The following is a 10,526-nucleotide window of genomic DNA, read 5'->3' as shown; positions in this document are numbered from 1 at the left end:
TCCTGATGAGGTGCTGCAAAGAATAGTTACTGGAGATGAAACCTGGGTTCATCATTATGACCCAGAGAGTAAACAAGAGTCCATGCAGTGGCACATTAAGGGTTCAGCTCATCCCAAGAAGTTGAAGGTCATCCCTTCAGCTGGCAAGGTCATGGCCACGATATTTTGGGATTGTGAAGGAGTATTACTAATCGATTATAAAGAAAAAGGTGTAAATATCACAGGACAGTACTACGCTAACATTCTACGTCAATTAAAGGATGTAATTAAAGAAAAGAGGCGAGGAAAGTTAACCAAAGGTATTCTGCTTCTGCATGACAACGCCCCCGTCCATACTGCTCATATTGCCAAGGCAGCTATTGTTGAATGTGGGTTTAAAACTGTTACTCACCCACCGTATAGCCCGGACTTAGCCCTCAGCGACTTCTTTTTGCTCCCCAATCTTAAAAAGGATCTGCGTGGAAATAAATTTTCTGACGATGAAGCATTGAAGGCGGCAGTGGAGGAGCATTTTTACACGAAAGATAAAAAATATTTTTACGAGGGATTAAAAAAAATAATTGATCGATCTTTTAAGTGTATGAACATAGGGGGGGAGTATATTGAAAAATAAAAATATCAAACTTTTCGTACTTGTTTGTTTTCATTCTCATACCGAGAATATTTTGAATACCCCTCGTATTTGAGTGATATAAAGTTAGAATGTAACTGTGAGATCCTCGTATTTCAGCCCGTACAAGATTAGAACCTTTTTCATGTAATGTCATTAAGTTTTTCTTTATTGATTTAAATGCCATCTAAATGAGTGGCCATCTAAACCTTACGGTCACGTGATCGCCTTACGGTCACGTGATCGCCTTACGCTGTCTCGAGTTTATAATTTTTTCCCCACCTCAAAAAGTGCCCAGCGCCGCTAAAGAAGTTTTCACTTCAAAAAAATTTTTTTTTGCCGAATAGATCTTAAATTGGTATATAATTTAAAAAGCGATTTATGTTATTTAAACAGCATTCACTAAAGCATACTTTTTTTTGGGCGGTAGGCGTAAAAAAAGTGGTATATCAGTCTAGAATAATTTATTGGAATAATTATAAATTACTTACATTTTGACGCCTCCAACACTCTTAAATCAAAGTTTGACTTGTAATAGTACACAAGTATTATTTGCAGCACTGTAAATGCAATAGTTCTTTGATATTACCACTTGCTATCCTGTTGGTTATCCTACTGTCAAAATTGTAGCCTATTCAAGCACAACAAAACATTATGGCAAACTATTTGGCCATTGCGGCAGCGCAGAAGTCACTGGAGGCCAGTGTGAACAGGATGTTCACCGAGTTTGAAGCCAAACTTAACAAATCACCAGCAGTGAAGGTAACTGTAGCAAGCCTGAGTGAAGAGTTTGTCACCTTCAGGGAGCAGACTCTGTCCATGTTAAAACTTCTTCGGGACCAAATTCAAGTGCTCAGTGACACACAAGATGCTTGGGAAATGAATCATCGCAGGAAATATCTCCTCTTTAACCGTGTTCCGGAAGATCCCGCTGAAGCTGTCGGTTCGCGCATTGCAGGCATCATCTCCGAGCAGCTCAAGATACCTGGCATTGATCCTGCTTCATTTAAGGCTTGCCATAGGCTTGGTAAGAGTTCAGTCGATCACATTAGGCCTATTCTTGTGCGGTTCAATGACATGCATGTAAAAACTGCAGTCTGGAGGAAGAAGACTTCATGCAAAGGATCCGGATACACTATTTCCGAGTTCCTTACTCCTCGGAGGCAGGCGCTGTTCATCCAGGCACGTAAGGCTTTCGGCATGCGAAGCTGCTGGTCGCAAGATGGCATCATTTTCGTCAAATTGGCCTCTGGCCGGCGTGAGCGCGTTGGATCCGAAGAGGACATAGAGCGCCTGAAGCAGCCAATTAGCAGCGTACAGCCACCGCTGTTGACTTCTACTCCTGAGCCCGGTGCCGCTGCTGCGGTGGATGCCGGGCCGGGTACCCTCGGCGGTGAAACCATCAAGTCCAAGCGCAGATGAAGTCGTGATGTTCGGTTGATATAATTATGTACGTGTTTATGTCTACTTTTAACTTCGTGTTGATGCTATTTATATCTCTCATTTTACTATGGCAGCAAGCGCTTGAAGCGCTTTTTGTATAACATGTTGAGTAACTTCCACTCGCTAACATTTATTTGTTCTTACCCACTTTATTTTTGTGATTTTACTTTGTATTTCATTTGATTATTTGACGTTTGTGACATTTGTTATGTCAACCTAGTAGTAAGTATGTTTGAGACATCGTTTAAACCTCTTACGTTATATCATCTCACAATATTTAATTCTAGCTACTGTCTTAGTGTAAGTGTATTGCTGCCATTTAATTTAATTTAATTTGTTTTTTTAGGTAATCTAATTTCTGTATCTTTCTCCATGTTTGTGATCTCACAGGATAACCAGCAGGATAAGCGGGATTGTGTGGCCATTTTGCTGCCACAACTTCATGCTTTATTATTCTTGCATTTATATTTAGGTATATTTTTATTTATAGCGTATAATAGTATTTTTTAATATATTCATTTATTTTATATTTATATGTCAGATAACGAAAACGAATCCTTTTATTCTGCTAGCGATGATAGTTCTATGTTCCATTCTGTATGTTCCCCTGATAATTCTTTTACACTGGGTACTCTTGTGGCTCGCGAATTTCATAACTCTCGTCATTTCAACGTGTGTCACATTAACGCCCAGAGTATCCCCTCTCACTATAATGAGCTTTTAAACAGTTTTCAAAGCGAATGTGTGCATGCGATTCTTGTTTCGGAGAGCTGGTTGAAACCCTCCCTAAACTCAACGTCTTATGCCCTGCCGGGTTATGTTTTAATCAGAAATGACCGGACTGGCAAGGGTGGTGGTGGTGTCGCCATTTATCTCAGAAGTTCCATTCCGTACAAAATTCTATCTGTAACTCGTTCGCTGTACTCTGGCAAAGCGGAATGGATATTTCTAGAGATAAATGTCAAAGGGGTTAAAGCCGTTTTGGGCGTAGTTTACTGTCCCCCTACCATTGATTACTTCTCTGACCTGGAGCACATTCTCGAGTCCCTGAGCGCAGATTACACACATCACCTGATCATGGGTGATTTAAACACTGACCTTTGCAAAGACACTCCACAATCGCGTAAATTGAAATCAATGCTTCATTCAGTTAGTTTTTCTGTACTACCCCTAGCTCCTACCCATCATACTGTCTCTTCTGACACCTGGTTGGATGTCATTCTTACTTCATCTCCTGGTCTTATCGCAAAACAGGGTCAGCTCTTAGCACCTGGATTTTCACACCATGATCTCATATTTGCTTCGTATAAAATCAAGCCACCCAAATGTAAACCTGTACTGATAAACATACGAAGTTTTGCTAAGGTTGACTCTGTTGCTCTTTTAAAGGACGCCGCGTCTATTGACTGGTCACCTGTGCTCTCGGCCTCAACAGCTGACGCCAAGGTTTCTCTTTTTAACGCTGCTACTCTGAAACTTTTTGATAAACATGCACCCGTTCACACCGTGCGAGTCAAGCGGCCACCGGCCCCTTGGATCACCGAGAGTGTCCGTCTGGCTATGAGGAAGAGGAACCGAGCTTTTGGTCTCTTTAAGCGTGCTCGTACTGGCGAGAACTGGAAACTTTTTAAGATTGCCCGTAATCGCTGCAACCAGGTGGTGCGTACAGCGAAGCGACGGTTTATTCATGACAATGTGTCCTCCTCGTCTATGGCCGATGTATGGAAGTTTATCAAGTCACTTGGTCTGGGAAAACCTGCTAATGGGTTCAGTAATGATAATTTCTCACCTAATGATCTCAACAGACACTTCTCTTCTGCTGCAACTCTTGACAATCGGATTAAGGCTACCACTCTCTCTAACATTTCGTCTCTTTCTTCCCCTATCAAAGATTTTTTCTCATTTTCTCCCGTTTCTGTCTCTGATATAAAGACCATAATTACAGCCATCAAGTCTAAAGCCGTGGGTTGGGATGATGTCAGCCGTTTTATGATTATTTCAGTTCTCGACTGTGTGCTTCCTGCAATAGCTGACATCATCAACTGCTCACTGGCCAATGGCGAATTTCCTTCCCTTTGGTGTAAGGCTTTTGTTATTCCACTGCCCAAAGTTAGCAATCCCTCCACTCTTAGCAATTTCCGACCAATCTCTATCCTCCCTTTTCTCTCTAAGATAGCTGAAGCGGTGGCTCACAAGCAACTGTCCCGTTTTATTCACTCCCATAACTTGTTGAGCCCCTTACAGTCAGGTTTCCGTCCTAGTCACAGCACTTGCACTGCGCTTCTTAAGGTGACGGAAGACATCAGACAGGGCATGGAGAACCAAATGGTCACGATACTTGTTTTAATAGATTTCTCCAACGCATTTAATACCGTTGACCATGATATCCTCCTTGCCCTGCTCAAGCATCTGAATGTGTCTCCGACAGCCCTTAACTGGTTCGCGACTTATCTGGGTGGTCGCCAACAAGCGGTTAGGCTTGACAAGTCTCTATCTGATTGGTGTGATCTTGCGACTGGCGTGCCTCAAGGCGGAATTTTGTCTCCGCTCCTTTTTTCCACTTTCATAAATTTTATCACTCCTGGCCTTCGTTGTTCCCACCACCTGTATGCCGACGATCTGCAGCTTTACGACCAGTGTGAAGTGACTAATATTTCGAGTTCGATTGATAGGCTCAATCTGGACCTATTGCACATCCAACAGTGGTCTGAGCAGTATGGCCTTTTTGTGAACCCGTCTAAGTGCCAAGCTATCGTTATTGGTAGTTCTCGACAGGTCGCCAGACTGGATTTTGACACTATTGCACCAGTAAACTTTAACGGTTCACCAATACTATTTAGTCACAGTGTTAAGGACCTAGGCATTATGCTCGACAGTTCGTTGGATTGGAGAGCGCAGGTTTCTGAGGTCAGCCGAAAAGTTATGGGTTCTCTTCATTCACTAAACAAGCTAAAGCACTTTTTGCCCATTAAGACTAAAATTCTCCTTATAAACACTCTAATTCTACCTATAATTGATTATGGTGATGTGTGTTATCCGGACCTATCTGAAGAACTTCTCAATAAGTTGGATCGCCTTCTCAATAACTGCATTCGTTTCATTTTTTGCCTGCGTAAGTACGATCATGTCTCTGCGTACCGCTCCCAGCTTGGCTGGCTTCCCATCCGTCAACGACGCAGTGTTCGCATGCTTTGCTCTCTATACTCTGTCCTAAACGATCCACTCTCTCCTGTATACCTCAAGTCCCTCTTTCAATACTACGGCGTTTCTCGCGACCGTCAGCTTCGCTCTTCTGGCAATATGTCTTTATCCATCCCTCCACATCGTACTGGCTTCATGTCAGATTCGTTCTGCGTGCAGGTAGCGCGCCTTTGGAACCGACTCCCCCTTAGTATTAAAAATGCCCCAAACAAGTTCGCTTTTAAGAAATCGGTACGTGCTTTCTTTGCTGCTAGAATGAAGGATTCCTAGTTTTAGTTATATAATTTATATATTTTATTGTATATATTTAAATTGTTAGGTATATGTATTTATATTATATGTATCGTGTATATTATGTGTGTAAAATTTTTTAAATTAGCTTTGCGGTTTATATTAAATTTTGTTAGTAGTAGTAGCAGTTGCACCGCCCACAATCTCTCTGCTTTGCCTTAAGGTTGACTGGTAGAGAATGCTTTTGGCATTAAGTCCGCCTTTTGTACGATAAGTTTTCTTTTGTGCAATAAAGTTTAAATAAATAAATAAATAAATAAAGGCTAGTATGAAATTTCCCATACAATACAATTTAGCAAACGCTTTAACGGTGACAGACGGGTTGATACAACCGACCCTAAGTTTGTTCCTTGCTCCTGAAATGTTTGATCCAGTATCAGGTCGTGACTATGAATAATTAATTTTTATCCATGCCTTCGTTAAATATTACGCGCACGTGACAAATTACGACCGCTCGGCAATCAATATAATTATGATGTTTAAATAGTATTTTATACAATCGTGATATAATGGAGAGCTTTTCAGTCGAGTACCGTGTTTAGGCAACGAAGCTTGCTGAGTTGCCTAAGTAAGGTACGAGATTGAAAAGCTTGATTATATCACTATTGTATACAATACTTTTTCTACGAGTCAACAAAAAAAAATACTTAAAACTAGTAGAAGAATCATATATGTACTATGTAGGTAAAAAAACCAAAAGTATACAGCTAAGATGCGCGAGCAGCCGCGATACCTCCATACTCATACTCGTACGGCCCCCGCGCCCCGCGCCTCCGGCCGGTTGGTCAACGACACCTTCTCGTAACTCATGAGGCCCTGGTACTTGCTCCGCGCTTTCGATTGGTCAATTTCATTATAGTTGACTAAACTGTATCGAACACAATCTCAATACACATTAGCAAAATTAACTCACATTTATTCACAAATATTTAAATGGATGCCAGCTTATTATAAGCCAATTGCGAAATAACCAATACTTATTATATATTATTAAATAACTTGTAAACCAATTCGCACAAACCACAACGCAATATCGCAGTTTTATTTTAAATTGTGCTTATACATTATATTATATCGGCCTCGGCAGTGACCCTGCCTACGTAGCAGGAGGTCCCGGGTTCGAATCTCGGTAAGGACATTTATTTGTGTTTTTATCACGAATATTTCTTTATGAGTTATGGATGTTATCTATGTACAGTCAGCAACAGAAGTTGCTAAGCGAGCTAGGTGTTCAAAATGATCTTGACGCGACTTTATTGTTAAGAGCGTGTCAAGGTATACGGTGTAAGGTGCCAAGTACGTAGTATGTACGTATATAAGTACTTATGTATATCGTCGTCGTATGGGTACTAACCCATAGTACAAGCTAAGCTTAGTTTGGGATTAGAGCGATCAATGTAAGATTGTTGAAGCGCTGGTGGCCTAGGAAGCGCTGGTGGCCAGTGTTGGCCGAAACATTAATGCAATTGAAAATGTTGGCCATTAACCATTATAAATTGAACCTTAAACCGTAACGGACGATTACAGTTTACGGTTCAATTTATAATGGTTATTGGCCAACATTTTCAATTGCATTAACGTTTCGGCCAACGATGCTGGTGGCCTAGCGTTAAGAGCGTGCGACTTGCAATCCGGAGATCGCGGGTTCGAACCCCGGATCGTACCAGTGAGTTTTTCGGAACTTATGTACGAAATATCATTTGATATTTACCAGTCGCTTTTCGGTGAAGGAAAACATCGTGAGGAAACCGGACTGATCCCAATACGGGCCTAGTTTACCCTCTGGGTTGGAGTTGGAAGGTCAGATGGCAGTCGCTTTCGTAAAAACTAGTGCCCACGCCAATTACTGGGATTAGTTGCCAAGCGGATCCCAGGCTCCCATGAGCCGTGGCAAAATGCTTGGACAACGCGAGGAAGATGTAATGTAAGATTGTTGATATATATTAATAATATACGAGAAGCCAAAAAACTCAGTATGATGCTCGGACTTCGGACTATACCTAAGTACACATTTTTTACAATATTTCCACATGTTCCTTAAGAATGACTTAAACTTTACCAGTTTTTTGTAATTCGTAATATTCATTGCCTTTTTTATCACATCGACTTAATGTACTTAGGTACCTAACTGTATAAAACCAAAACTAGGTACTTTACTTGTGACACTTCATACTTTAATTTAATTGTTTGTAGAGAATAGTAATACATACCTTTCTTTACTATTATCTATATGTACCTATTACGTCGCATAAGATTTTCAGTTCAGTTACAATTTTAAGCTTTCGGTTACATAACCTTAAAAGGCATAAACTTAAGGAATATATCGAAGACATAAATGTTTTTAATTAATATTCTCAAAACACCCTTCGTAGGTATGTTGTATATCTACCCGCAATCGTGCCTACAACATTTTTGTGTAAACTATTACCCGCGCCGGGGCCCGAGGGACTGTTAAGTAAATGTTAAGCCAAACACCCTGTTTGTGTTGCTTGTTTATTAATAAGCCGCCCCAGGTAACGTATCCTTGTCATGTTTGTCTTGCGTTTACTTGTTAGAGTTAACAATCTTTAACAAATAATAAAACCGACTACCTTCTTACAGGAAACAAGCACTACTATATTATATTAAAAAGCCATTTTTTTATGGAAAGAGCATTCAATGCACGAGTTGAGAAGTTGCACTTGTGAAGTGAACATTTTCAAATTACTAACAAAAATATAGCTATCGGCTGAAACCAAAGCTCTCTGTATTTTATCTTGGCTTATTATGGCGTATAGTCTAGTGAATTCTTGAGCAGGCCGCATGGCGTTCACGCGCTGGAATAACTTATACGACGATCGATCACCGCCGCTGACACCGCAATTATTGCCGCTAATAATTAAACCGCTCCGCTATACTTCTCTAAACCAAAAAGGAGTAACATAGTCGTTTAATATAGTAGTTTATGTGACTGCTATATAATGAAGGGCATTAAAGTACGGGTGTGGGTTTATGAAACGAGCTATACATTAGATCCATAGATCCTATATGTTATACTACTCTTTGGCTAAAGGTAAGTTTGCAATTGACATAGACACTGAAAATGCCACCTTGATTGATACTAGAAATGAGGTCATATCCGTATAAGATTTGAAGTACCTACACATATATATACATACAGTATAGTTTTAATTAAATATACCTACACGAAGTAAAGCTGATGCCCTATCAAGGTATTAACTAGTTTTACGCTTTGCAGTTCATTACTTTAAAATTAAACGTTTATAATTTTATCCCCTTTAAGGGTAACCCACATCGGAACATTAACTTTCAAAACGCAAACTGGCCTTCTAGTTATGAATAGAAATCGAGATAAAAATCCGACATATTGCCTCGACTGTTGATACAACAGACGTGCTACATTTCTATAAGACCCCTTTGATCCTCGAGAAGACATTTCGGCTAAATATTGAATACGTGACGGCAATACTTTAGAATAAAATATAAAAACCGGTCAGATGCAAGTCGGATTTGGTGTGATGAGGGTTTTGCTTAAAATATTTCGTAGTTTAGCGCTTTTGTTCGCAGCTAGATGTGAACGCGGATTATCCGATAGTACCTAATCATATGTTTACAGGTTACCGTAAAAACCCCTTTTCCATATCGCCTTGGTGAAAAGGCGTTGAACTGACTTTATATAGGTACCTACTATACTTTAAACAGTTTAAACTGTGAACTTAGAAAAAAAAAAGCTTATTTTGTGGCGAGTCAAAACTAGTTAGTTTTCACCAGCTAGGAGGTACTCTGCAAAACTAGTTTTGACCAAAACCATCACAGTGAACCAGCACGTTTTCACAGAGGCGATACGGAAAACTAGTTTTAACTGACAATATTACGCGTTATCGCTAAAAACGGAATTTAACAGTAACTTAGGCACATAATAAAATTGCATAATTATATAAATATGATGTGTTTTTATATAAAATCGTCTTAAGTAATTGATGAGATACAAAATATAATGACTTTTTGACAAAATATAACGTCTTAATAGATGAGATACAAAATATAATGACTTTTTAACGCATTCTTTGGCCTTTGCTCAAATATAGAGAAATAAGTAAGCATAGAACACTCCATACATAAGTTTTCTTACCAAAACGCTTATTTATTTTCGTAGGTACCTATAGTCGACATCTAGCTTCAACTAGCGGATTTATCAGTACTGCTACTTGACAATAGATGTCGCGACGAACGGAAAGTCTAATGCTTAACAATTTTCAGCTAATATTATAACCGGATTAACCGGACCTCTCTGCTTGTCATATTAGTTTTAAATTGTTGAGCTATACACTTTTAGACTCTCGTGACGTCTAGTGTCAAGTAGCGGTAGGTACTGATAGATCCTCTATCTACTTAACGCTAGATGTCGACTACGAAAATAATAAGCGTTTTGGTAACATGACTGATGTATGGAGTGAGCACTCTATGTTATGCTTACTTAATATTTCTCTGTGGCTCAAAGCAAGACACGGTTGGAGTAGAAACGCAAGAATCTCAGAGACTTCCAATTCAGAGAATTTCAGACTTTAGTTGCAAAGACGTTTCACGAGAATAGTTCGTAAATTAACTAAAATGTTGCTACATTTAGCGAGGGCTACACTTAGATCTCGCTGACAGGAGCGTTTGTAACTAGACTCTGTGAAGCACTGTGTAGATGTAGGTGGGGAATAAAGATATTTACAGAGTGAAATCTGAGACGTGATCAGAATCAAAACTCACAAGGTGAACAAAAGTACCTACCTAAATTCAAATCCATACCACAGAATAAATAATAGTACTAAGTACAGAATACTCACTCTCTAACAAAACGCGTCTGTTACGATCAGCACAAATATGGCCGCTAGGTGGCGACAGCGCCACGCGCGGCTTATGGCTTTCCCCAAAATTGGGGCCGAACGGATGTACTTTTAGCTACCTGTAGCAAAGCGACGAAATCGCGGAG

At 39.9% G+C, this 10,526-nt stretch overlaps 1 protein-coding gene across 1 annotated transcript; it reads left to right on the top strand.

The window, feature by feature from the left end:
* The first annotated feature begins 1,070 nt into the window (after positions 1-1,070).
* Positions 1,071-2,224, top strand: LOC134662943 (uncharacterized). Its single transcript, XM_063519246.1, has one exon. The coding sequence runs from the start codon at positions 1,265-1,267 to the stop codon at positions 2,030-2,032; it is 768 nt and encodes a 255-aa protein (XP_063375316.1). The 5' UTR covers positions 1,071-1,264; the 3' UTR covers positions 2,033-2,224.
* The last annotated feature ends 8,302 nt before the right edge of the window (positions 2,225-10,526 follow it).

Source organism: Cydia amplana, chromosome 3 (assembly GCF_948474715.1).
Source record: "Cydia amplana chromosome 3, ilCydAmpl1.1, whole genome shotgun sequence".
Classification (NCBI taxonomy): Eukaryota; Metazoa; Arthropoda; class Insecta; order Lepidoptera; family Tortricidae; genus Cydia; species Cydia amplana.
This window is presented reverse-complemented; position numbering and strand designations above follow the sequence as displayed.